The following is a 27,948-nucleotide window of genomic DNA, read 5'->3' on the forward strand; positions in this document are numbered from 1 at the left end:
CCTACACGAATCACCTGCCTGGGGTCGTGTGTCTGTTCACGGCTGGTACCCAGGTTTCCATGGGAAAGCAAGATTAATACGCTGGATAAATAAATACCAGAAAGTTCTTTGCTAAATATGCAGTGCCATATGGGGGTTCACTTTCATGTTAAAAAAAAAGCCTACAACAAAACCCACTCCTACCTCACTCTTAAAGACAGCTTACACTGGCTGCCAAATCCTTTACCTTCATCTCTGAGTAAGCAAGGCCATTATGACATATTCAGTGCAGATAATTCTGCTTCCCATTGCCCACCAAAGAAAAAAAACCCTTCTGAAAACCCTGCTCATTGCAAGGAGAGGTCAGAGCTCAACTACCTCAACCCAGCGCAATCACCTCACCATAGCCTTGGCCAGCAAAACGCCACGCCGTGCCAGTGGCACCCCCTATTTCACACCTCTTGGACAGGATTTTGGAGAGGGGAAAGCTCTCGGGCTGACCTGCAGCACTCATCTTCCTCCCTCCGCAGCACACACCATCCCTGGCTGGGAGCAGCCGCATTCCAGCGAGCACCCGGCGCTCGGATTAACACCCTCGTGCATTAAAACATTTAATTAATGCTCTGCAGAAGAATATATTTGCACATGCTTATACAATAGAAAAGGCACAGGACTCATTACGGCTGCATCTTCCTGGGCCGGTGATTATTAATTAACGCACTTCCAGGTCGTTTATCTAATCACAGCGTAATTGGTTTCAGTTTTGGTCAATGTTTTACTTCATCAGCTCAGTAAATAGCAAGGCTCTGGTCCCGGCAGCCTCTGCCAACGCTACAGGCGCAGCAGGGGTATCGGCTGTAACCCCAAGCCAACACCATGTTCCCACAGGTCCTAACAAGGGTCTCAGCTTTGCAGAAGCCACCAGGGACGTCAGCACATTGCTGAGACTCCCAAGAGAGAAGAGGGAACCCGACATCATCCCCACGCTCCAGCAGCCCTTGCACGAGGACAGGGCACACTCTGCTTTCACACGCACACAGGTCAAAGTCACCTAAACATGCCGAATGTTCTCCGTCTCCCGTATATACCCCAGAACCTGCAGCAGAACCCTATTGTTTTTTCTGCATTTTAGTCCCTGTAGGCCACTGCTTCCCTGCGATAAGTGATGAACTGCCCGACCCCCAGCTTGGCACAGGGAGCTCCCCGCCGGGACAGACACACCGACACACGACGGGCTGCAACTCCCACCTGGACAGAGTGGCAGGAACAGCCAGCTCTCAGCCGCAGGAGAGGAGCAATGCACAAGCAGAGCCCTCCATGCAACTTACTGTCTCACCATCTGGGAGAAGCAACAGATTTCATGGCCTCCAAGCCCAGCCTTCATATTCTCTCACTCCTCCATTTCCCAAACTTGGATATTCACATCTCTTAATACGAAAGGCTCAGAATAATCTGCATTGGGAAGCTTTTCTATTATGGAAGCAAAAATGTGCAACGCCTTGATGACATTTTAATTTGCTACAATTTCCCACTTTATTCAGCAGTCTTTTCCCGCTAATAAGATACTTGATCAAAGCCCAGACCAGAACACAGACTGTGAATATACATTTGCTCCTGTCCAACATCAGCCAAACGATGCCCTGCCACACTCCATCACGTCTGCCTCCCATACGAGGCGGTTCAGACACGTACCCCACGTCGGTCCCACTCCACAGCATCCTGACGCCAGACCTCACGCACCGGCGGGTGCGGATGTGCTGTCCCCGTGTGCTGGGATTGCTGTTAGGTTCACAAGTCTCTTTTTTTCTTGTTTCCTTCAGAAGAAACCATGTGTTACTGTCAACGCCAGGGTCAGGGGAGAGCAGCCGCATCCTCGCTGCATTGCTGCCCTTGGAGCCGGAAGGATCCAACTTGTGGACACAAACCGACACAGACCAGCTCCAGGGAATCCTCTCTTTATATTTAAGGCAAAGCCAAGAGTTGTAACAATCTTGGAGCAGGGAATAATAATGACAACTATCTGCAAACTCGCTGGGTGTAAAGGACCAGATTCCCTGAGCGACTGGGGTAAAAACTGCCCAAGTCAATTAAGCGTCTGTAAGTGACATCTGAAGGGAATTAACTTGCTGTGGCGATTGGCATGTCTCAGGGCACTGCTAGGTACCCAAATTTTGTTTACCAGGCCCAAAAGATGTCTTCTCTTTTGTCAAGCAGCTCAAGCTAAATAACCCAGCCCACGCTACCTACTCAGTATGACAAAGCTGCAAGCGGGAGTTTGCTGTGGCTTACGTGGTGGGTCAGAGAAGCAGAGATCTCATTTCGCCACTCGAGGAGAAGTGACAGAGCCGTCCCCGGGCTGGGCTGCCCTCGCTCCCCAGCCCACCACCATGTCCAGCACCGTCCGACTCTCCAGCGGCTGTGCAGTGATGCTCAGCTCTGACAGCCTCCAAAGCTAGAAAACGCCACGAAACTTGCATCCACCTTTCCAAAAGTGAAAGAGACTCCAAATATTGTATTATGAAAAACATGGTATTGATGTAAGGAAGGCAAAGAGCTGGAGAGACTTCTCCCCAAATGGCCTCCCAGGAGGCTGAGCCCACGGCGGCTCAGGTCACACTCATGGGACCCTCTCCTGGTGGTGCCGTGCACAGCACCGATCACTAGGATGCTTTATCGTGATTTAAAACAACACATTTAGCAAGTGGAGCTGCTAACACAATCAGCCATTTCCAGCCAGCTGCTTGGGGTTTTCCAGTCTCATGCACTCGTTCCCTGGGTCCGGTCCGAAAGTAAGCGCTTTTTAACTCCAGCCAGCCCAAACACACAGAAATGCCGGACATCCAAACGCATTCCTCCTGCTGCTCAAATCCATCTCATCTAATTAGGCTCTGAGCCAAAGCCTGCCTCCCGCCAGGAGGCGACGCAGGATGCCAAGCACAGCGGAACCGGTCTGTGCCGGGGACCAACAGCCAAACCAACCCCACAGAAGGAGCGTGCCCGAGCCAGGGACGTCACCTGCAGCTGGTTCCCCTTCGCACAAAGCAAAACCCCGAGTGTCCCGACACGGAGAGCGCGTCCCTGTGAGGGGAGGCAGCATGTGGGTTGGGACCGTCCCAGCCAGCTCCATCCGGGGGGCCTCGCTTACGCCCCTGGGCTTTCGACGATCACACAGTCCCCAAGCAGCTCGCGTTGATGCTTCAAAGGAGAAGTGCTTGCCAAGAGCACGTATCTAAGTGCTTTGCTGGATGAGATGCAGATTGTTTTGTGCCCTAATTAACAAGGCCCTCAGAAACCTCCCGTATTTTGGAAACCGCCTTTGGCTGGTGGAGCTGCGAGCCCTGTCCCCAGCACGGAGCTGAGGGGACATACTCCACAGCCTCCCCTCGCTGAGCCAAGGGCGCAAAAGCCACAGGCATTAGGAAGGCGCCATTTATTTGTGCAGGTGCCCTATTATTAGACAAAGCCACACATTTTTAATCACTGGGAACACCAGTAAATCCCGGTGCTTCAGGAACCCCCGAGCAGCAGCAGACAATGGCAATGCAGGGCTCTGATTGCAGCGTGCAAAGCTGCACTCCCAGGTGCGCCCATTATACAATTACATTCAATGTATAGTCTGAAAGGAGCTGTAACAGAGCCACTCGCTCAACGTAAAGGAGTGATTAACACCACAGACCCAAGAGCTGGGAAGCTAATTAGGAGGGGCAGCTCTGCAGGTTCCCGTTGCTGCTGCTGCTCTAGGCACAGCCTGCAGACCAGCTGCGCCGGACCCCAGCCCCGGTTGCCCTCGGTCCAGCCCCCCGGCCCCAGCCAGCAGCGGGGCGGCCGTGCTCAGCCTCACAGAGGTGCACCGGGGCTGGTCCCTGCCGCCGGGCTTCTCCCCCCTGCCCTCCAAGCAGGCATCAGCCAGGGACAACGCTGCTGGCTTATTAAATCGCATGCAGCTGATGGAAGTCAACCTCATTGAGAGCCAGCCAGGGCCATCCTGTGCACATTCTGTGGATTTTGAGAAATCTGGGGGTTTGGCTACTGAATTTCAATCCCCTGCCTCTACAGGGGTCACTGCCCGAAGCCTCACCAACCCCCCAGGAACCGATACAGATGCCCTCACCAGTCTCCTACCCTACAGCTCTGAGGTTTACCCTGGTTCTTCAGAAATAAGAATGGGTTAAAAATATTGAAATTTGGATCTCTCTCATGTTATAATTTTTACAATCTTAGTGTCTGGCAGACCATGCTGTAGGCAGGCCTGCGCTGTGCCAAGTGCTGTAAAAAAAGCAAAGCGCGAGCACAGCCCTTGCTGAAGGAAAGCACAGCCTACGGCCGCGGACTTCTCCGTCCCCGCACAACACCCGCCGCTCCTTCCCTTCACCGCGGTACGGTTTGGGGTCAAAACCGCACCTCGCGGCAGTGAGGTTCACAGCGCGAGTTTGTGTTACGTTTAAACACGCTTCCTTCTCCATTGATTTTCATTTTGTGAGCTGAAGACGGTGAGCGTTCGCTGCACTGGTAGCACCAGCGTCTCCTACCTGCTGCCGTCCCGCAGAGGAGGTCTCAGGTAACAGAGGGCAAGTGGGGAGAAACGCTGGTGGGGCAGGTCACAGTCATCTTCAAAAAGGGGGATGCAAAGCGATGCAATTTTTCAGGTTGCTAGCTAACCAAACAAGTCGTTCTAAGTCAAACAACACTTTGTTTAACCAAAAAGTTGTGTTTTCCATTGGGAGTAAAAGATTATCTTTACAAAGAAAAAAAAATTTGTAAAAATCAGAGAAAGAGAGAGAAAAGAAAACCACACTGCTGAAAAGCATATGGCAAATCCCTGTCAAATTCGTCAAGTCGATGAAAAAATAAAAGCATTTGGTTCATCGTCTCCCTTGGCCATGCCTGTGCTGCCATCTGCAGGCACTTGCCCCTGCCCAGCCAAACGCTGCCTGCTCGTTCCAACAGCCAAGCACTCAGGGACCCATCACCTTTTAATACTACAGTTGTGATGCTCTTTGCCGTGGGAAAGCTTACTAGATTTCTGAGCAAGGGTCTCCACACCTGGTGGGATGGAGAAGAGATCTTGCCCCAACACCAGAACCTGCAGTTTACCATGCAGCTGGGACCAAAGGTGCCCAGGCACCACGGAAAGCCCCTCGAAACAGACCCCTGCCCTCCACTACCCCAATAGCTTCAGCCGGCTACAGCAGCCTGCACTGCCTGCTTAAACCAGCAGAGAGGTGTATTTAGGAAAAGCAGGGATCCCAGCACCCAAATCCCTTATGTCTGGCGTGACTGAGCTCAGCCTGCCATGATGGGCAATGCTGCCTGCACTTGGCTGCATCGGTGCCTGGAGTTGAGCCTCTGCCTGCTCCATGCTGAGATGGGGACAGACCTGGCACGGGCAGAGCATGTGTGTGAAAATGCTGACAAATATTTGGGATTGACCGGGGGGGTGGTGGGAACAGTGGCTCATCTGTCCCTTAGTGCAGCTGGCCGACAAGCCATGAAACCCTGTCCACAAGCAGGACAAAGGTCCATCTTCAAGTTGGTTTCTGATTCCACTGCTCAGACCTGATCTCCTTGCTTTGTAGGAACCTCCTCCTCCTTTCCTCCTAACCTCTGCGCTCATTTGTACTTCAACAATTAGTTGCCATATGTCTTCTCCATCCTGAACTGCTTCCAGCCCCATGGCACCCGCTGGAAGGGCAGGTGGGTGGGTGAGCAGCCGGGCTCCCACCTGCAACCCTAAAACCCCCAACCCAAGCCCCCCGGCAGTGGGGCTCGCCCCCCCACCCCTGCCAGGCTCAGGGTGCTCTGCCGCCCACCCATCCATTGCCGCTCCGATGCTCCCATCCTTGACAGAAATCCACCCCCTGCCCGCCCCAAACTGAAATTTCTGCAGAAAATGTGTAAAGGGCATTTTCCACCAGAAATCTGTTCCAGCAGAAGCCTGCCCACCAGCTCAGCCCGCTGCTTCCCCGTGCTGGACTGGGTCCCCATGGGAGCCACTCTCCAGCGTGCCCTCCCCCCCCCATCCCACCCCAGGGGGGCCAAGGCAGCCACCCCAGGGTGGCCAAGGCAGGTCCCGCAGGAAGAGACACTGGTGGCTTTTTTGGCACACGCAGTCAGCAGCACAAACCCCTCTGAGCAGCCCAACGTCCTGGCCATGGCCATGTCTGCAGAGTAGCTGCCTCCACGCGCAGCTGCCAGCCACGCCATGCCACGCCGTGGCTCTTCCAGCCCAGCCGGACCCCCGCGCCGCTCTGCACACGAAGCCCCCCGGCCGCTCAAACCCAGACCACCCCTCCACCACGCTTTCTGCCACCTCTGCAACGAGCCCTGGCCACAACTTGAGGACCAATTTTTCAGCACCTGGCCTCTCCCTGCCAAAAAACTGGCAATACAAACCCAGTGATTATTTGAGGGCTTTGCCTTTTTGAAGCAAACAGTCGCTGGGGGAATGGAAATCTCTGTTGACCCGCTGGAGAGGAGCCAAAGCCAGCAACCACAGCACCCAGCCTGCGGTGTGCACAGCACACGACTCCCACATCTCCCAAACGAGGGCTGAGTGCCCACGTTTGCTTTGGGTCCGAGCAGACCTTTCCACCTCCCCTCCAAGTTCTGGAGCGAAAATCCCGAGCCCCTCACCTGCCTGGAGGGGCAGGAGGGAAGGCAGGGCTCCCCCCCCCGGCAGCCAGCGCACAGTCTCTCCTCTCTCAAAGTGCTCCCACTCCTTCATTAGCTATGCGGCAGAGCTGGAGAGCACAGTACGTTTCCCTGCCTTTTTGGAAAAGCCAACAGATGACATGTTTTCACCAACACCTCCATAAAGGGCCAGAAATAAAACAGTCTTTCAAACCCAGATGAAGAAAAGAAAATCCAGCTGCACAGAAAGGGGCCGGGGGAGTTTCTCCCCTGCCTTTGGAGCTATGGGAACACGGCTCCGCTGTCAGGGAGCCCTTGGTGCCAGCGTGAGGGCAAGCTCTGCGCCCCATCGGCCTCTGATGGGAGGCTGGGTACCAGTCCTGCCTCATCCTCTGCAGGGAAGGCGCCTGGGAAGCAGGACTTCTGTGAAAGTTGTGTCTAGTTCACTGAAGCTCTCCTTTAAGGACAAATAAAATAAAAAACAAAATGGGGGAAAAAAAGAAACACAACTTTTCCATTTTTCATTAATATTTTCAATAACTTGGTATTTTTCTTGAAAACATTTCTGATGGCTCTCTAGGCCAGAAAGGATCTTGGCTCTTCTCCACACTCCCGGATCACACCTGAGCATTTCCTTATACGAGGCTGGGGTCACCCGTGCCACCGCCTGCCCACCCTCGGGCACCTCCACAAGGCGTGGGAGCTGCTGCGCCCAGCACGGACCAACGCTCCTCTCGGTCTCCCATCACCCTGGGGGGACTGGCTCGGGCCACCCCTCGACGAAGCAGGGAAGGGGCAAGTGGGGCTGGTTTGGGAGGGCTGGAGCCCCCCCGCCGGGATCACACGCGTTGTAGCTGTCTCTGTTCAGATCTGCTCTGCCGAGCCTGCCCTCTGAAGCAAGAAGGTGTCAGCCCAGAGTAGCGAGACCTTGACAGCCCCACAGCCTCGCACTCTCCCTGGGGGATAAAGCGCCCGTTAGAGCATCGATGAGCACAGCGGGACGCCTCAGAGATGATCTCATCCCACTGAAGCGAACCCCCGTGGATGTCGCGGCATCTCCTGCTGCCAGCCCAGCAGCCCTGCAGGATGCTGGAAACCAGAGCTCTCCAGGAGGAGCCAGCCAAAGCTGGTGGGATGACGGAGAAGGATCCGGTCCTCGTTATCGGTGTCATCAGCCTGGTACCCCCCGGGGCCCACTCAGAGAGGCGGCTGACCTTTGCAGCGTGGGCAGGTAGGTGCCATTTTACACCCCACGGTCTTAAATCATCCTGTGAACAACCATGAACAGCTCAGCAGCCCCCCGTAGAGACCGTAACCGCCCGGAGCTGCCTGGTTACCCAGCGCGTGCAGAAACCTCCTTCCCCAGCGCAGCACTGGTCTCGGCCTTCCTGAGACGAGTGAAAACCGTTTCTCTTCGAGAAACCCCAGCTCTTCTGCAAGCTGCCTGCCTTGCCCACAGAGAGCTCTCCCTGCCTCCTACCCCCTGCCGTCACCCGCACCACGAGACACCGTCACCAGCACCCGACAGAGAGAGTCACATCTTCGGTCTGATCTCTCCATGCAGGGCACAAGAGGCTTTACAAGAATACAGCTTATGTTTCATGAGATGCTTACAGGTCACGGGGGAAGCGGTATCTTCTGGGAACCCAAAATCCAGGTGGCAAAAGCCTTTAGAGATGGAATAATCCTGTTTCCTGCCACAAACCGAGAACAGAGGAGTTCCAGGACAGAGGAAACCAGGATGGGGGACAAGGGGTTTCCCCATGGGTGGCCATCGGGTCCCTGGGACACTCAGGGCAGGGTAGGAGCCTCTGCTGAGCCCGTCACTCCCTGGCTGCCTGCAGCCTCCTCCCGCCCCGTCTCCCGCTGCCTGGCACATCCCCGGAGGCAGACACCGCGAGATGGCACTGCCACTCTGTGCCTCCCCTGGGGATGCACCCATGCGGGATGGCTCCTGCCTGCCACCCATCGCTGGGGTGGTGGGGATCCACGCCAGCCCCGGTCAGGGCGTCCTGCAGAGAGCTGCAGCAGCCTGCCCTGCGAGCGCTACGCCGTGCTCCAGCTCTCCATCAGGGCTGGGAAACAGCAAGGAAATGTGAAGAACAACAGTTATCTTCACCACGGCAGTGCGGAGGGGCTGATGTCCCTCTGTGCCCCCCCAGTGTACAACCACACCGCAGGGACAGCCTGCCCCAGCAGCCTCTGAGCACCAAGCGGGAAGGCAGCACACGCCTTGGACAGAGCGGGAGGCCGTGGAGCCTCCAAATCGGTGGAAGAAGGTTGCAAAGCTCTAGTCAGATAAAAGGACCATCCAAGATTCCCACCAAGACCTGTACAGGCCCAGGTACCATTAAGGGCATAGAAAGAACAGCAGGAGATGGATGTTCATCACATGGACAGCACAATACAAACAACACACTTTTTCACACGGCATAGCTAAACGGAGGAGCTTTCTGCCACCCCTTCCCAGGATGCTGCAAATGCAGAAAATTTTACATGATTCAAAAAGCAGTTTGAAAAGTCTGTAGCTGGAAAAGCTGTTTAGTACAGATAACCCCTGGAGCCCCAGCCAGTGCTTGCCAGAGGGCAGGAGCGTGCCCAAAGAAGGCTCAAAGCCTCGTCCTGCCTTGCCAGGCGCCTGCTCCTGACCAGTCAGACGCTGGGCACTGCACTCCCCGGACCCGCCGTGGCTGGCACTGCTGTCAGCATGGCACGCGCCAGCAGCGAGGGGCAACCGGGCGACCCTGCGTGCAGGGTTTGTACCTGGGTCGCGCACCTACCTACGACGGTGAGCACATCCTTCTCGATGTCAGCCCTGATGTATATCCGTCCCCTACGCTCGGTGTGGTCCGTCCCACACAGACTGGGGACGTTCATCACGCAGCGCTTGTGCACGTTCATCATACAGGCTGCGGGGTGGAGAGAAAGAAAGGGACACTCAGCACCCCTGTCACCTCTGCCAAAGCTCACGGGGTGTTCAGAGGGGATGGGGGTGAAAGAACCTGTCCTCCTTTTAAATAGGGATGTTTGTGAGGGATTCCGGGATAAACATGCAGCAAATGGACCTTCAAACGCAGCTGGAGATTCTGGAAGAGCCCTGCACGGACACAGGGACCCACCACCACCAGCAGTTCCGGGTCTTGCCTACAGAGATTACAGGGCTTTTAGCCCTTACTCTAACTACTCGAGTTTTGCTGATTTATCAAACTTCTCCTCCATCACAGCCATGGTGCAATGCTGGGTATTCAGCTGGATCCACCAGGAGCTGATAAGGGGCATTAAAAATTACTTGCGTATGTGTATACAGATATACATGTATAAAAATTTATATATCTAAAATATATAAATATATATATAAAAATTTGTATTTTAAATTCATTTCCACTTGGTAACATTTTAAAGGTGATAATGAATACACTGTTCCCACAACAGTCAGCAAGCTTCTATATTTATGAGAAAGCCAGCACATGGCGAGCAGCAGAGTATGCTGCTCCCCGCAGACGGCGTAAGCATGTAAGCAGACGCTGTATATTCACAGTCCTTTTAAATAGGAATGTACAAGATTAACTTGGAAAATAACTGATCTCTCTCTCCATCCTCTCCCTCTTCTTTCATCCCCCCATTTTCTCCTCTCTGTGCAATAATTCCCCGGGTACTCCTGTGCCCAAGGTCAGGCTTGTGCAGACCCAAGTGCTCTGGAGAGGCTGTGTCACCGCAGCAGGCACTGCCACGGCCACAGGGTGTCAGTCGGAGCCGGCGCTGCAGAGAACCGAGAACTGGAGATGATGCTGCAGGGGGGGATGCGGGTGATGCTGCAGGGGGAATGTGGGCAGGATCCCCCCCCGGCCAGATACCTTTCCCTCCCCTCTCCCTGCAGGACTCACGGGGGCTCCCCATGAGAGGTCAGAAGGTGCCCACTCGTGCCCGGCCCCTCGGGTGCCAGGCAGCCCTGAGCGTGCTCCGCACCCGGTGGCAGAGGGGACAGGCTCTCGGCCGCAGCTCAGGCTGCAGCCCCTGCGCTCCCCTGGGAGCCCCTGCCCAGGACCTCGGGCTGCCAGAACCCCCCACAGGGTGCCAGAGCCCCCCACTGCTGCAACCGCAGCCACCGGTTACGTCACTTACTGTCACATTTCATCCCCTGGTGAATGAGCCCGTACAGCAACGACCCGCAGTGGTCACAGAAGGTGGGGCTGGAGTACGTGTGGATTTTAAATTTGTGTTTGCTCCGGGGATCCTGGGAGGAAAATAAAAGATAAAGATTATAAACTTGCATCAAATATTGGCAAGGCACCACCGCTCTCCACATTTCACATGCCAGCTGGCTTCGGAGGTGCTGTTAATGGACTTCAGTCAACTGCCACCAACTGATGTGGACCTTTTCCAACAGTCGCCAAGATCCAGCTTTATTACTCTTTATATGTGTTGCCATAACAATAAAAAAGCAATGCATTGGCTTGTCTAGGGATTTATTGTTTTTAAATAACTCGGTCTTAGCATAGGAAACACCAGGTGAAATTGGTATGTAAGAACCAACATAAGGGCTGGATACTACTCAGCTTCCGCGTCAACCCAGTGGGGTAAAGCAGAAAAAAACCACCCATGATTTCCATCTATATTAAGACTACCCAGTAAACATCTCTGTGCTCTGGTGACAACCCCTCCCCAGCACGCTCCCAGGGAATCAAGCTGCTTAGGGTATACTTTAATATTTTGAGCTTTCTTAAAACCAACGGCAGACTTTTCTGCAACAGCCGAGCAGGCAAAACCAGGAGAGCCCAGTTTATCCTGGACACTGCAGTCTTGCACAGGCACCTTGCAAACAGGGCTCCTGGACTCCAGCAAGGGTCTGCAGAAGTTAAAGCCAAACAAACTCAAATGAAAAACAACTTCTCAACAGGGAGATAGGATCAACCACTGGAACAAATGACTGAGGCAGACCAAGGATTTGGTATTTCTTGGTATCTTCCATGCAAGACAAGACAACGCTGGAAGCCCCGATCAAACCTCAGTTATTCAGCCCAATGCAGAGCAACTTTTAAGACAACACAAAGTTACGCAGGAGACAGGACTAAGCAACAGAATGTCTCCTGCTAGCCCCAAAGCAGCACAGACAACATTGGTTTAAGTTGCTGTAGTTATGGGAGAAGCTGGGGCAGCAAACCAGAGCCCCAGCAGCGGCCTGCTACTCACTGCCCTGCCCCGGGAGCTGGAGAAACCCCAGCGGAGGGGCAGGGACGTCACCGCCGGGACCGTGCGGGGACCACGGGCACACTGGGGCAGAGCCAAGGCCGATGCTGGGGTGGGCAGTGTTGTTCCTGCGAGGAGAGCCCAAAGCAGCACGGCTTTGCAGAGGAGGGTGCTGGGGCAGCCTGCCCGCGTGCTCAGCACGCTCGGTAGCAGCACACACACAAGCAAGGGGGAAGACTATGGCAAGTAGCAGCTGGCTTAATTTCATCTCAGGTTAATTGTTTAAGGGTTAGGGATGAGGCATAGCTCCTGGCTCGGTCATTTGAGCTGACTGGCTTTTTAATGGCCTGGAAGAGTGCCCAGGCATTAGGAAAGACACCTTTTCAGGGCACTGTAAGCTAAGTAAATAAATAAAGAGTGGGGTCAGAACCGAGCTATAACACAGCTGCCAATACATTACCTTCCCCTGAAATTAGTTTTCTTACCGCTATCGCATTGAAGCTTTCAGTTGCATTAATCACTAACATTGTGCATTATTTCACAGCATCCCAGATAACTTGAGTGATACCAGAAAGGTGAAAAGTAATGGAGCTTCATTTAATTCGATCTGTTAAGTGCAAGGGATTAGGTACATGCTTCAGCAAATTTATTGTACTTGAAACTGAAAATATCTCACATTTAACCCTAAGCAAACCACTTCTAGATACAGAGTGCAACATGCCTCTGTCTGGTAGCTCATGTGTCAGCTGTGTGGCAGGAAACCTAAGAGCATGAAGGTCCATGATGAACCTGTCTTCTGCTACCAAAAAGATAGTTCATGAAGCGACCCTGTGCATTTGAAAGCCTTTTGCATTCCCCAGAGATGTGAGAGCACAGAAAACTTAAACCTGGGTTTTAGGCTAGAAGCGGGTGGGGAATTTCCCCCCGTGAAAGCTTTGGGCTGGCAGACCGCAGGCAGCTGTGGCTTGAGCCAGGCAGCCGAGGGCACATACGGTGCTGCAGGCAGGGTAACACCGAGCACTGCTGCCCAAAGCGCAAACGGACACCATGATCAACACATACGCCTTTTAAAGAGACTTACAGGTTTAGTCAGATCCTTCCACTGGACGTGTTGAAAACTTACCCTGCTTGATTTTATAACCTGAGCTCTGTTTGTACAGCAGCTCAGGACCATCTCCATAAGCAGCTTTGCCCGTACAACACGGAGCTCTTTAATCGGCGTGAACCAACTCCCGGCATCTCCCAGGGACCGGCCCTGGCAGCCGAATGCCGGTGGGCACGGGGGCAGCGCCCGCAAGCCCATCAGTACATACGCAGGAATGGCTTGGGCTACCTCCCTGGAGATGAGGCACCCAAGAAAATGAAAAGCTTTCTTTTGCCACCATCCCAGGAGAAAGGAGGTCTCTGGCCGGCCGGTCGGACACGGACCCACGCATCCTGCAGAGCCCCCCAGGCACAGCGCCCACCCCCACCACACCACGCTGCAGAGGAGGGCAACCCCGGGGATGCTCGGGCATCGGCCCACCATCGCTGAACCCTCCGTTGGTGGCAGGACGAGGGCCGGGAGGGCATGGGAGCAGCTCTAGCAGAAGCCACGTGCCAGTCAAACCCCAGCATGTGACACAGGGAGGAATCGCCCCCGAGTGCTCCAGTTTCTGTGTTCCCTTCTAGAAACAGATATTCCTGTTTAGGTAAATGAAAGCTTTAGTCATTCATAAAAAACACAAGCTTAATGCAAAATGAGACAATTTCCACTTCATGCGAAGGATTTTAAATTCCCACTGGGAGTTCAACAAAAGCCAGAGCTAGAAAAGCAAAGCATGCACCGAGCAGTGCGGCGGCAACAAGAGTGTGCTGGCACAGGAACAGCCGCAGGTTTCCAAACTGCTCCCTCAGCACCCCAGCCCTGCGAGCAGGCACCCTCTGCTTGGGGGGAGCCGGATCCCTCACGGGGGCGTTTCAGGTTCCACCTTCTGCTCCCACCCCAGAGGGGCTGTTCTGGGAGACCCGGCACCCAGAGGGCCAGAGCCCAAAGGGCACGAGGGTGATGGAGGCAGCCAGGCGTGGGGAGGCAGAGCCGCTTCTCTGTCTGCTGGGGGCCCGTTTCACCTCGACCAGTGCTTTAGAAGGTGCCAGAAACTGGAAATTCTGGATATCATTTTCAAACGAGGCTGAAGTCGTTTCACAAAGAGACTATTTTTGTACCACAGAGACAGGGATGACGAGATCACTGCGTATGCAGATGCTGAGAGACTTAAAACAAGAATGGTTAAAAAGAAGTTTGCCAAGAAAAGAAAAGGCGCTCCTCCTCCACCCTACCAGCACAGAGCCGTCCCTGAAGAACAGAGCAGAAAAAGGTTTCTTTGGAACAAAACTGAAAAATGCTATTAAGAGTTTTTTACCGCACCGAGAGTCTCTGACCTTTCTAATCAGCGCTGCCTCAGATCTGTCATCCTCCGAGCAGAGGCATGCATGCGTGTTCTGAGGATGTGAGCCCAAATGAGGGAGCCAAAGCGTGAGCCAGGGAAGGAGAGGAGCAGTTGTTGACTTTGACCTTGTACCCTGCAAGCACCGACCCACCAGAGGCGGCTGGCCTCTGCTTCTCAACTTGACAGCAGGTTTCTGGTCTGAAACGAGCCAGTGCAATATTGCATCCCCAACTTATTGCATCCCCGACTTGCAGAGCAAACCTCGCAGCCCCTGGCTTCCCAGAACCGCACACACCTCTAGTTGCTCCTACCCGAGCTGGCCCCGGCCGTCCCACCGCAGGCACAGGCGGCTGTGCACAGCCTGCGGCTCTGTGGGCTGGGGCTGACAGCAGCCCGAGCAATCCTGCTCTCCCAGGAAAGCAAGAAATTCGATTCATAAGTGAGTAATCAAGTCGTGGCCTTCAAGACACTCTGAGCGCAGCCCAGCCGGACCCTTATGCAGGCTCAGCAGTCACCTGTGCCTTTCTTCAGGGTCATACCCACCACCGAGCTCGCTGAATGACTGCATCGATGTAACGTATGCTTTCCTAAAAAAAAATCCTGACGGAGATGCTGGTGCAGGAGCCACTGCTTATCAATTACGTGCAGGCAGGCAGCTGGTGGCATTGATCAGATTGACAATTTATTCACTGCTCCTAGTAGCCAGGAATCCGTTTGCTCTTTTGCGGCAGCCTGTCAGGATGGAACTGGGCAGAGGCTCGTCAGACAGCAGCAAGCCAAGGCGTGAGAGCAGAGCGGCAGGGCAGCACAGCACTGACTGGCAAGCAAAGGCATTTTGCTTCAGCTATTTCTCATGCAAAGTCCATGTCCTGGCAAGGGCAGCAGCCCTCTGTCGTACCCAGAGTTGCAAACACTGCGCTGGATGCCCTCGGGGCTTTTATTTACTTCTGCACTAAATTCAGCTTTGCCTGGCTCAGAGGGAACGCAGGCATCGCCTCTCCCTGGGGCAGGGAGGAGGTGGGAGGCAGAGGGAGGACCAGACCCTTCCTCAGGCCCAGCAGTCTGAGCCGTAAAACATTTTTAGAACGTGTCCAGCTCACTTGGGTTCACCTCTAAAATACGTCATATATGAAGAGGCACTTCGGTTTTCTTCTGCGGGCCCCAGCTCCCATCACTCCCCCGGAGCACGGCACCGCTTGTCCTTCAGCAGAGTCCAGCCGCGCTGCTCTCCCCAGGGAAGCAGGCAGCCCAGACCTGCACCCGTGGGGCTGACGTTATTTTAATCCTTTGTACTTGTGTCAAAATTTCCTGGACTCTACAGAACAGCCACAGAGGTTTGATTCAAAATTATGCACCCCTGCTTTCCCCACCTCATTGCAGAGAAAGCTTTAAATTATCCCTTCCAAAGAAGAATAAACACAGTTCATGTGAAGAGTATTTTAAAGTGAATTTCATAGCAATTTAAGCAGCACGATAGCAGAGCAAATACAACACAGCAACAGCTTACTGTCTGCACCTAATGAAACCCAGGCAGGGGACATAAAACCAAAACCCTTGCGTTTTGTTCCCACATTTCCCCTGGGCAAAATCCCCCCCGGTACATAAGGAACAACTCACAGCAGAGAGACACAAGTGGCCTAACAGCGACTCTAAAGGTGACACTGGAGAGAAAAGCCTGTCGTTCCCTCCAGGGAAATAACGGTTTGTAAGAGGCTGGGCCAGGGACGTGAATGAGACAGCTCCGGGCAGCAGCCTCTTTCTGTGCAAGTTCTTCTTACTGAAGCCAGGAGGTTGCAGGGGAAGACAACTGCGGCCCCCCCCGACGGCGACCCCCTGCTTTTGGCGAGGCCAGGCTTTCGGCAGCACTCACCTGCCCTGTCCTGTTCAGGACCTGCAGCCGGGAGCTGCTGCCCTGGGGATGCACCTCCTGCATCTTCCCACCTGCTTGCACAGGGCTGGAAAAACGCCTTTGGTGAGAAATAACTCCAAGTCCCAGCAAAAACCAAGCAAGGAAGTTAAGGGACAAGTGAACAAGAGTGATGGGTCTTTGTTTCAATGAAAAGGGCCACGATAAAGTGTAGAGACTCCACTGAAAGAAGCTTACACACAAGAGGAAAACACAGGTCCTGCTCAAGGCAAGACAGCAAAGGTTCGGGCTATCTTTTCTATCAACATCGTAGCTCTGTGGAAGCCTGCTTCAGCCTGCCACATTTTAAAGATGATTGACACTGCTGCACCAGTAAGTGATACCAAAACTATTTTTCTATCATTTACAGTATTACGGCCACAGAACACCTTGCACCGCGCAGGGTCTGAGGGCACGGCAGCGCAGGCAGCAGGATCCAGGCAGCCCCTCTGCCCAGACCTCGCCTGTGGAAGGGCAAGCGGTCCCTGAGCACGGCCAGCAACACACCAGCAGCTAACGTGTCTGTGGGCACGAGCATCGCGGCTTGGGCTGTTTCCATGTCAAACATGCTGCTGCAGATAAAACCTGCCCCTGACAGCTTTCCTTGACAGCTTCCAGCAAGTTAATAAATTTTTATTGACAAAAGATCTCATCTGCTAGTCAGACAACTGCAGAGGGATATGGATGACAGTTATTCTTCTCTTGCTGCTGCCAACACTGAATAAAATACACTCTCTTACTGAGCAGCAAAAAAAAAAAAGCCAAAACTCAGCTTTTTTCCCTGAGCAGTATTAGCATCTCAACATCATTTAGAAACGTTTGTTATCTTTCACATGCCTTGAGAGTCATTTTACTAGTGTAAGCTCTCCATGAGGTCAGGGCTCCCACGGCGCTTTCCCTGCACTCTGCAGCCTCCGGGTTGCCTGAAACAGCGCAGAGACCCCCTGAAACACCTCCTGCCTGCAGGACGCTTCGTTTCTAGACCCCCCTCACTGGTGCCACCCGGGTGGGCACAGCCTGCACCACCCACCTCACTGCCCTCCCGATAGGCTCTGCACAAACCCAGCTCAGACCCAACCACTAGATCTCCAGAGCCACAGGCAGGGCACGGACCCAACCACCCTCTCCAATCCCCTCCTTTAACAAGAGAGGTTGCAATCTTAACAGGAGTAACTAGACACACACACCCCGAGAAAACCAGAGAAGAGCTTTTCAATTACAGGGCTGAAGACATGTGCAGGCTGGCAGGAGAAAGAGCTGGGCTCCGGCGGAGCCAGGGAAGCACCAGAAGGTGCTGGGAGGGAGCAAGGCAGATACATCTTCATCCCATGGGAACCGTCACCGGCTGCCTGCGCTGGCAGCGCCGGCAGGAGCTGCGAGCATGTGCCCTCGCGCAAGGGGCAGATGGCATACCACGAGAGCTGGAGAAGTTAATTAGCAAGACAAAAGAAAGCAGCAAGTTGCTGCAAGGCTGTGAAGATCTGCTTATGCACCAGACCTGGGGCATCCCAGAGGTATGCGAGATGCGAGGAGAGATCGGAGACCTGCTCTCTTAGGCAGGACCTGGGCAAGAGGGTGCTTGGTGCCTTCAGGAAGGTCCTGGCTCAACGGGCACGTCTGGAGGGAGGGAAGGCAGCTGCGCATCCCACCTCCACCCCCCGACGGGCAGAACCTGCTGACAACCCCGTGACGCTATCCTGTGCAAAGGGACTACCCCGCAGCAGGCATCCCTTCCCACGGGAGATAATCCCAGAAAGGAGAAACTTGAAGCAGCTGCTAATTTTCAGGTAGTACAAATGGCATCTTCATTAGTTCTGCTGCTGAAGGCTCATTGCTAATTGTTGCCAGCCCACGTTTGCCCAAACGCTCTGGAGAATAAACCAAACTTGGGAAAGTGGAGTTACCCTCTTTGCACCCTGCTACAAGTGTCAGCTGGGGATCTGGTGATGCTGTTCATGAAGGGATAACGACCACGTACTGACGCTGCGAAGACAGCTGCTGACTCTACTAGCACCTGTAGGACCCACACCCTGTGGAGTTTCTCTCTTGTTCTAAAAGCGAGTGGCAGCAACACTTTTGTCAGTACAAACACTCAACTCTGGAGCTTTTCGAGAAAGGAGGAGCCCAAGACAAAGATGAAATTATTCTGCCTCCAGCAAACAAAGCGTGGAAAGACCAAAGGTGCCGTGGTGATAGCATTACAGAAATCCTCTCCTAAAGCTGCAAATGGCGGAAAAATTAAATGCAAAATCAAAATGAAGCTACGTTGGCCTGTTACCTTCCTAGAGCAACTCTGATATTTATTAATGCACCCTGATTGATGACCTTTAACAGGATAATGCAAAGAAGGTCATTTTAATGATTATTTTGTCTATAATTTAAATAATTATGCATTCTACTAATAGCTCCGGCTATAATTAGGTTTGCCACCTGCATTACATTACACATGCCTGACTTCAGCTCCTGAAGACCTTGCTATATTTCAGAAAACTTCAGCTCGAACGGTCATGCTAGCTCTGCCTCCTGCGAAGAGGGGAGCACAGGAGCGTCAGAGCTTGCAGTGGAAAAATAGCAGAGTTTAACACTGGAATTGGTGGGTTTGGGCTGGCCAGCCTCTCCAGAACAGCTCACCGGTTTTGACTTTGGGGATGCAGGGGAGAGACCACAACCTGACAGCACGTTAACGTGAAAGCTACGGTGAAGCTCAGACCTTGCGGAGGAATGCAGCCGTGGGAGCCCAGCCCAGCGGCGCAGTGCAGGTAGAGCAGAGCGTGCAGCCCTCACCACCAGCGCTTCAAAGCTCAGCACAGCACACATTTGGACCAAGTTAGAGAAGTAAATGGTAAAAATGCCATTGCCTTCAGCTAGCCAGCACCCTGTAACAGACACACTGTCCCCACAGCAATGCCGCTGCCCAAAACATAGACCCACTATCACATCTTCAGCTATCAAAAAAAAAAAAAATCCTGCCATGACTTAAGAGCAATCTAGCATGAAAGCAGCCCCGGTGTCTTCAGTACCAGCATTTATAGCTACAGCTTCATTCTCTATTGCAAGAAGCAATTAATTTTTTTATTTTACTTAGAGGCCCTATCATCGCTGTATAATTAGTCCCCCTCTCCTAGACAGAAGATTGCTATTTGGTAGGCTTTGCAAGGTTAAGCACACACACGCTCTTGCTCTCTTCAAGGAGGTTCAAACACAACTAGATCAAACAGAAAACTGCTCCAAAGACAGACAAGTCAACGGTAACAGAAAGAGACTTTGACATTTCCCTGCTCTCCAGTTATTTTGTTATGCTCCAAAAAATGTAAAATGTCAGCCTCCCCCCAGGATTATCTGCTTGATACACGCACAAGCCACCATCCCATAAAGCACTTAAGCACATACTTAACTTCAAACAGAAGAGTTTCATTCCAATAACCAGCATTACTCAGGTGCTTAAAATTAAGCATCCATATACACCATAAGCACTTTACAGGACACAAAACATTTTTCTCCTTGATTCTCAAGTAACTATGAAGTCCTACAAGATACAGAGATCAAAGAGCAAAGTTAGAAAATTTTTTTCTTTTAATATATTTTTTTCCCCCTGGGCTCCATGACTAGCATACTAGAATAGAGCAGCTCTGGGGATGAAAACCAGCAGCCAGCTGGCGTTAAAAGCTCCAGCCCAGGCTGGGATCTGACTGGAACCGCAGCATCTCGTTTGCAGCCCCAGCCAGAGCAGCCTCTTCCAGCCGCCGCTCTGCACTGCCCCTGCAGATGCTGAGGACGGGGATGCCATCTCACTGAACCAATCTCTTCCCTCTCCAGCTCAGCAAAATCACGTGGCCCACTGTGAGGACGAACACATTGCAAGCTTTAAACAAATACAATAAATTAAACTCATTCTTTCTGCAAGATTTCATTGGATATTAATACCTATGAAAGGAAAGACAGTTACCAGATTGCTGCACTGACTGAAAAAATGCACAGCTATAATCGTTACAACCTAGATGCTACCTGCATTTGACATAATTATAGGTCGCTCTGGATTCATGCCGTGGTTATTAGCAACCACAGAGCAGAGGAAAACTCGAGCTTTGCACCAGTTCAAAATGAAACCCCTGTCCGCGGCTCACTCCCCAAGTAGACAGGACATTGCTGTTTGCTGAAGTCGTTTTCCGACTCCTGATTCAAAGCTCCTTAAGGATTATATTGCTGTGAGAAGCTTGATTGCCAGTGCAGAAGGAATAAAATTTGCCCTGCATGCACCCCCCAGTTACACCCCAGCTGACAGTTGGGCAGGGCACAAACCAGAGGGTCTTCCAGCAGGCTTTGCTAAATGGCAAAAAAACCCAGCTACAAAAGGGCCATTTTTGCTCCCTGCTTTAAGTCCCAAGCATCTACATTCCCCTCTTCGTTTTCATGTATGTATCAAAAATTAACTAACACCAACTGGGCAGCTTTTACCTGTCTGCTCGATGAGCCACAGTGGCAACTCTCACCCAGCAATAATAGCAAGCAATAGAGAATTCAAGCAAGGGCCTTTACGCATGCCCTGGTATCAAGTGGCACCTCTTAAAATGTGACAACTTAGATTTAATTTAGACCTTTCCCTTCTCAGGCAGAGGCTGCCCACAGTAACCTACAGCTGGCCGGACAGCCGCAGGGTGGGAAGAGACACGTGTGGGAGAGACCTGCTGGTCAGGGGCCAAGGGGCTGTGCTCAGGGAGCGGGACCAGACCGTCCGAGGGCTCCTCGCTCCTCCTTGCTTGCCCCAGCTTGGACAGGGCTGGTGGGGAGAAAAAGAAAAGCATCGCATCCACCTTCAGCCAAAACTCTGTGCAGAAACAGGTGAAGCATCTCCTCGGTACCCGCTGCCTTTCCTGCCTGCTGCGAGCTGCTATCCAGATGATGAGCAAGGATGACAAAGAGGCGACTGGGCGGGCAGGCTGCCCAACGCCTGAGCAGAGCTCCGGAGGTGGCATCTGGATCACAGCCGTCCCTGCTTTCCCACTGCCAACCTCATTTTCCTTGAGCAAGGTTAAGTGGTTTCAGCGTTTCCATCTCCCTCTGCTCTGATCGCCTTCACTGGCACCTTTCTGCTGTTTTTCCACCACACCAGGGAGGGTTTCCAGCTCTGTCACCCGAGAGGCACCCGCAGCGCCCCGAAGAACCCACCCCGCCGCTCCCACCGCTGCCACACCAGCAAGGCCACAGCAGCAAGGGGCCACCTGCAGCTGTGGGGCCAGCGGGGCCAGCAGCCCCCTTGCCCACTGCCATCACCCTCTCTGGGGACCCACAGCCACGCAGCCCCACCACCAGCCCAGCCGGGGACGGGAGCCTGGGGGCTCTGCTCAGACAGCAGCTCCTTCTCTGGTTACGTTGCACCTAAAGCAGCCTTAGAAGATTTCATCTCTGCACGCACAAGTATCTAAATACATATCTAAACAAATATATTTTTGGATATATGACATATACCTCTTGTAGCCTGAATCAGGTCTGCAGGGTGCTAGACCCACACATGGGTTTTGCTGCCATTTTCTTTACGTGTTTTAGATGACAGAGGATAGAGAGCAAGCGTGAGTGTCAGACCTAAATCCACACGGCCAGAAGGAATCTCACAGCATGACATTACTTAGCAGCAAAGGTCGTTGTAAAACCTCCAGCACCACTGGCTGCACGATGGAGGGAGCCTGACACATGCCTCGCTGCCTGGCAGGCACAGGGCAGGCCGTGCGGGTAGCAGGGGCTCTGCCACGTTACCCACACCCTGAGCATTGGCACTGTGCAGAGGGACCTGGACACGTGCATGCAAGCTTCTTACCTTGCCTGGATGGCCAAACTCAACACTAAAGGAAGGGCAGAAAGTAGATCACCTTCTACCACCCTTACCTCATTTCCCCATGCCTTCCCCAGTTCTCCTCGCCCTGTTACAGCAGGCACCCACTGCAGAGGAGCAGCAGCAGAGACAATGAGTGAAACTACCCAGAAAAAAACAGAGACATGAAGACGAGTGGTGCAAAGGCATCGCTTCCCTCTCGTGCAACTCTACACCCTTGAGTGACCCGCTCTGGACAAGCACGCTGGGACAAATGCCATGTGGGCACACTGTGCATGCACACATGCACGCTCACGCACAGACCTTACCACTGCTCCCCTGCACGGATCCTGACTGTGCCCCTTTGGCACAGGCCCAAAGCATCCAGAGATGGAGGCAGAGGGATGCTTTTATCCCAGTCAAGCCCCGTCCCAGGAGCAGAGCGATGGAGCCCTGTCCTTGACCGCTTCTGCCTCACTCCCTGCAAGCGACGCAGCGAGCAGGCAGCAGCTCCTGCCCACGCCTCTGCTGGAAGACCCTGCTTGCTCCAGGCACAGCGAAGACCCCGGGGCCTTGCGTCCTGCAGCCCGACACCAGTGCCACCCTGCCACCCTCCCCTCGGGTTTGCTGTACCACCAGAAAAAGGGCCATCGGTGCCGCAGCTGCTGCCACGGGGGCTGTGCAGGAGGGAGCTGCGAACATCTGCTGCCACGGTTCAGGCAGAAGGTACGGCCGTCACCCAGGCCCAGGAACAAACCCCGATGACTGCTTTGGGGTCAGGGTGTTCACACAGGACCCCAGCAGCCTCTCCTGACCTTCAGGTTCATAAAGACGTGTTACGGATTAACAGTCTGCAGGACGAGAGTATTCGTGGATGCATTAGTCTCCCTTGGGTTGGCATCTCTACTGCCTCTCCTTTTCCCCTCCACTAACCAATTTTTAAGGTTCAATAGCCACCAATACACTGCAATTAGCAGTAGCCCCTGCGGAGAAGAAAGCCTTCAGTGAGGAAAGAGATAGTCATATGCAAAGTGCCTGGGGCGGGGGTTAAAAAAAAACCCACGTAATATCTTGACTAATTGTCTGGTAGGAAGTGGAAATAAAACTGGGCTTATCAAACTGTGCACAAGCCCAAGTCTGAAAACAGCCTTTTTCGGGGCTGCTCCTGCAGCACCCCCAGCAGCCACATTGGCAGCACACAGGAGCAGGATCCAGGCTGCGAGCTGGAAGACACCTACCAAGGCAGCTCAGCCTGCGGGAAACAGCCAAAGGTTTCATTACCAGCTCGTTACAATTAACACTCTGCCAGGCATCCTCTCTGGAGGTGGAGGAGCACGCTGTCAAGTAGGCTTCAGCACGCCGGAGGCACCATGCTGCGCAACTGGGGCTGGGGGGGCTGCAAGCGCACGTACCCCGAGAAATCCGACATCAGGGGCTCAGGGTCAAAACGGGGTTTTGCACAGGCAGGTCCCTCGATCAGCCACAAGCTGGGCACTGGGGTAAAGCCACCGCTTTGCTAGAGCCAGAGCAGGGACCAGGTTCAAAGGCAGTTCTGGGGACGTGGGGGATTGTCAGGTACCATCCCACCCCGTCCCCCTGCCTGGGGTCCCCGGCAGCTCTGCGGTGGAGCTGCCCAACGGTTCTTTGGGACCAAAGCCCAGCCAGATTTCTTAGATCCAACCCAGAAATGCCCCAAACCCAGCACACTCATACAGGAGGAGAAACCAGACAAAAAGGGAAGCGATCAAGCCTGCCCTCTGGTTTGGCTGGAAAAGAAACACAGTTTTGGTGAAGGATCCCAGACCACCGTGACCCACGCTCAGCCCTTCCCCTCCACATACCCGCACAGCCTCTCCTTGCAGCATCTGCCCGGGGAGCACAGGCAGCCCCTGCCCAATGCTACACCCAAAAGGGGCTGATGCCCCAGCTCTGCCCCATTCAGAGCCATCTCGGCCCTTCCCTGCGAGCCTCACCCCCATCCCCAAAAGCTCCCATTTATCACAATCACGGCACACAGCCGCGTTTCGGGCAGGGCGACTGACAACATGTGTTTAGCCTCCACCTTCAGCTGCCTGTTACACTGCCTGCTCCCACTGGTTCTATTTTTAAGGGTGAGAGTTGTGGTGCACTGTCGTTTCCCCAATTCGATCTCTTTTCTCCTAGCAGTTCCCCAAATTAGCTAGTTTCCACGGTAAAACACAAAACCTGCCAGACAGACCTGAAAGGCACTGGCAGAACCGCGCTGAGGAGCCTAAGCCAGCTCCGCTCCGCTGCTCCAGCTCTCCCACTCGCCCCCGAAAGCCGGGGGATTCACCAGGAAATTAAGTCTTTGTGAAAATAAGGATAGAGACTTAGTCGGCATTTGGGTGGTTTTTTTTGTTTTTAAAGACCAGCAATATTGTTTTCCAAAAGTCACACCTAAACTCATATTTCCCAGTAATTTTGTTGTCCTTGATAATGCTGCCCGGTCAGTTCTGTGTTTTCTGAGGGAGTCGGAGCAAACACAGCAACACTGACCATGCAAATCACAAGCAAGCATGAAATGTGCCTGCAGGCTTGTTTTTTTTCTTCCTTGAGAAGACCAAACATATATATCAGTTTAATTAAACCTGCAAGGTGATACGAAATAGACTTGAAAAAAAACTGCCTGCTTTTAGTGAGAAGCCCCCGGGGTGAGGAGCAGGGATGCTGCAGGCGAGCGGCTGAGGGTCCCGACCCCAGGTAACGCTGAACAACCGCGGGGCAACACAGGACTGACACTGAAATAATGACAGAGGGCAGTGATGCCTTCGAAAAAAGTAATGAGCTGAGGAGGAACAAGGACAAGCACATTCCCCGGGGCTGACTCTAGTCTAGCAACAGGGGAGGCACCTGTTAAACGGCAGCTAATTCTTTCAGGTACTTCACTTGTGACAAAAGGAATTGATCAAGACATTGAACCAAGCCCTGACAGAAGAGACAGTCTTCTTCAGCTCAGGGCACGCTGGCCAAAGTCTTAAAGCAGCTTTTTAGTACTTAGTGCTTCATGCATGTTAATTAACCCCAAACCTAAAACCTCTGTTCAGGTGGCAGACCCTGGAAACATCATTTTACCCATGGGGAAACTGAGGCTGCGACTCACGGGACAAAAGGGGGCAAGGCTGCAGACTCAGCCCCAAGCTGAAACGTCTCTGCATTCCCATACGCTCTCCCTGCTCTGCTGAGAAAGTTATTGGATGATTTGAAAGTGTTTTAAGTGTCTCAAAAATATACGAGAGCCCACACAACTACGAATAACAATGAATTAGAGATGCCCGTGAAATAACGGCACAGAAGTGTCGTCGGCCAAGAAAGCTGGAGGAACATCTTCTCCAAATCGCTGTGAAACGGAGTGATCCACAGAACACCGCGCTGTGCCTTCACTCGAGGCGCTGGAGCAGGTACTTACATCCGAGGCAGGGCCTTTATCAGCACCAGGGCAGGAGAAGGTAACGAATTCATGGCACCGCTTGTGCACGACGAAGCAGCAAACTGCAAAGAGAAGACAGCGACAGTGTCAGGGGTACGTTAAGGCATTTGCACCACGTGAACCCAGAGCTTAAAAAATAGAAAGCTGTTAGGTCTGATTTATGAGGAAAGACATCCAGGACTCTAAGCAGGTTTCTTTAAGTAAACCTGTAGCAGATTTTTAAACCCTATCGAATATCGTCAACTGGACCAGGCATTTCAGTAAAACTAAGCAGAAGCAAAGTGTTGAACGAACGTCAAAGGAGGGCTGGGAACCCTTATGTTCGCTTTGAGCTCATTGTCACTCGCTGCACATACTCTGAGGTCACCGCCGTGTATAAAAAGAGGGAGAATCTGGCATTTGCGGGTATCTGAGCTGAAAAGTGCATGTGCCCAAAAATGGAAGATGGTACCGATGGGAACAGGTGGGCAATTTTCCTCCCACAGATCTGCTTTTCTTCAGCAACTCCACAGCCTCCATTTGCCAGACCAGAAGACACGTACATCTTCCTCCCCTCACACACACATGTCAATGACAAAGTCACCCTTCTGGGAACGGCGCAGGAAAATTAATCCCAACGTGCTATTACCCAGACTTTCAAGCATGAGTATCCAGAGCTAAATCCACATCCCTTGAACCACCAAACCCTTATAGCACATGCTAATCTGAAGCTGCCGGCAGTATTTTCGCAGTCTGTGCAATCAGAGCACTGTACTTAAAGGTTAATTTTTTCCCTAAACTCCAAATAAGCACCCCACTTTCAGCGATAGACCTTAAAAAGGCCACTCGGCACTGCAGATAACTTCAACTGATGGCCCAGGTCCTTCTCTGAGGGTCTCAGCCCACCTCACCCTACATCTGGAGGTGGCACTACTGCTTTGGGAAGCCGTGTGGCCCCAGGTCCGGGGAGCAGAGGCACCACCTTGCACCCCACATCGCTTCCTCCTGGGTGCCAGCCCCCCAAGTCCAACTGTGCTCTGCACCGCATCCGCACCGTGCCCCGTCCCAAGGGATGGGTCCTCAGCTCCGAGGCAACACCGCGCACAAAGGGAGCCCATGCAGGAACGGAGCAAAAGGAACAAGTGCTGATTTTGTGAACAAGGCAAAGCCGTGCAAAGGCTGCCTTTGTCTGGGGGAAGCCTGGGCACCAAACTCAGCTCTGTCTCAGGGGTCTCTTATTTGCCACATCCTTTTCCCGAGAGCCGTAGTTACACTAAATGAAAGAGCAACTGGAAGATGAGATGCAATCTACCGGGGTTCAGAGAAACTGAGCACATAAAACAAATTCAGCAGTGCAAAAATGAAGCAGGTTTCAGTTGCATCAATATCAGACTTTTCCTAAGGAACAAGGAAAAGGCAAGTGACGTTTGCCATTAAACTCACAATCCCCTTATTGTGCCCTACCACATCCAGCTTTAAACTTGTTTTCCTTTTCACATTTTTCATTATGAAAAAAACAAACCCAGAAGGTTTGAGAGGCGCAACAGTTGCCAAGAACTCTCTCCTCGTAGGACCTCTCACTTGCTTTTCTGAGTCTAACAAATAAACATTTTCTTGAAAACATTGTTCACCATTTCTGTCATTTGTATATAGAGGCAGAAGCATCTGGGAAGCAGGAAGGAAGAAATTGGAACTCTATTAGCAAAGATTTGTCCTGAAGTGTGTGTATAAACTCAATAAGGCTCTGCAACACGCTGGAGCACAGGCGCTGTCGGGAGGTTGCACACTGATGCCAACATCTAGGCTGCGGTGAGGCGTTCCCAGCGGAGCCAGAATAATTTCAGTTCAACAGAAGAAACAAGATTGTTACTTGGCTGAACTTCCTAACGCCATTCCTCCATGCCATATAAAAACGCTGTTCAATGCAAACCTGACTCTGAAGAGTAGGTAAAGGAAGTAAAGCAGGTCCTTTGGTGCTTCCCCAGCTTCTAAGAAGCTTTTGCACTTTGGGGACAGCAATATTTGTTCCTGCTTGGGGAAGATAACCTTCCTGCCTTTGGGGTGACAGAAGCTGGAGAAGGGAAGAAGCAGGAGTTGTCTGTACCGGTCTTCCCACCAGTCATGGCTCACCCCCAGGTGACACCCGGCCACAGGAGACCACCCGGTTCTGCTTTGTACGGCGTGAACCAGGTGCTGGCAGCAGCTGCCCTCCCACCCCTCGCCTGCCACCGAGCATCCCGCCGGCTCTGCCCATGCTGGAGCCTTCCTCCAGCTGGATGCGTCCAGGGAGGCCACCACACGCGGGCCAGGCTCTGCTCCGCAGGGCTTTGGAGAACGAAGCCATCACCAGTCTCTTCCAAAAGGCACAACAGCCAACCAACCTGCCTCTTCCACCACGGCAACCTGCCTGGCATTACTACAGATTTCCTTGCCCCACTCTTCCCATCTCCTCACCGCTCCTTCCTTCTCTCAACAGAGCCATGTAACACGGTACGCTGCCTGTTTGCCGAGCTAATCCCCACGGCAGCCCCATGGAAAGCCCTTCTGAACACAGGGCAGCACTGCCAGCACTCGCACGCCGCCA

At 53.0% G+C, this 27,948-nt stretch overlaps 1 protein-coding gene across 1 annotated transcript in view; it reads right to left on the reverse strand.

Moving 5' to 3' along the window:
- The window catches only part of PRKCB (protein kinase C, beta), an 83,999-nt gene extending 56,512 nt beyond the window's left edge, over nt 1–27,487 (reverse strand). The window contains 4 exon segments of the mRNA XM_009329958.1: nt 9,390–9,518; nt 10,732–10,843; nt 25,365–25,447; nt 27,469–27,487. Of these exon segments, the coding sequence (XP_009328233.1) occupies nt 9,390–9,518; nt 10,732–10,843; nt 25,365–25,447; nt 27,469–27,487 (343 nt within the window).
- Nucleotides 27,488–27,948: the final 461 nt, after the last annotated feature.

The sequence above is a fragment of the Pygoscelis adeliae genome, unplaced genomic scaffold (genome assembly GCF_000699105.1).
Source record: "Pygoscelis adeliae isolate BGI_AS28 unplaced genomic scaffold, ASM69910v1 Scaffold508, whole genome shotgun sequence".
In the NCBI taxonomy this organism is placed as follows: Eukaryota; Metazoa; Chordata; class Aves; order Sphenisciformes; family Spheniscidae; genus Pygoscelis; species Pygoscelis adeliae.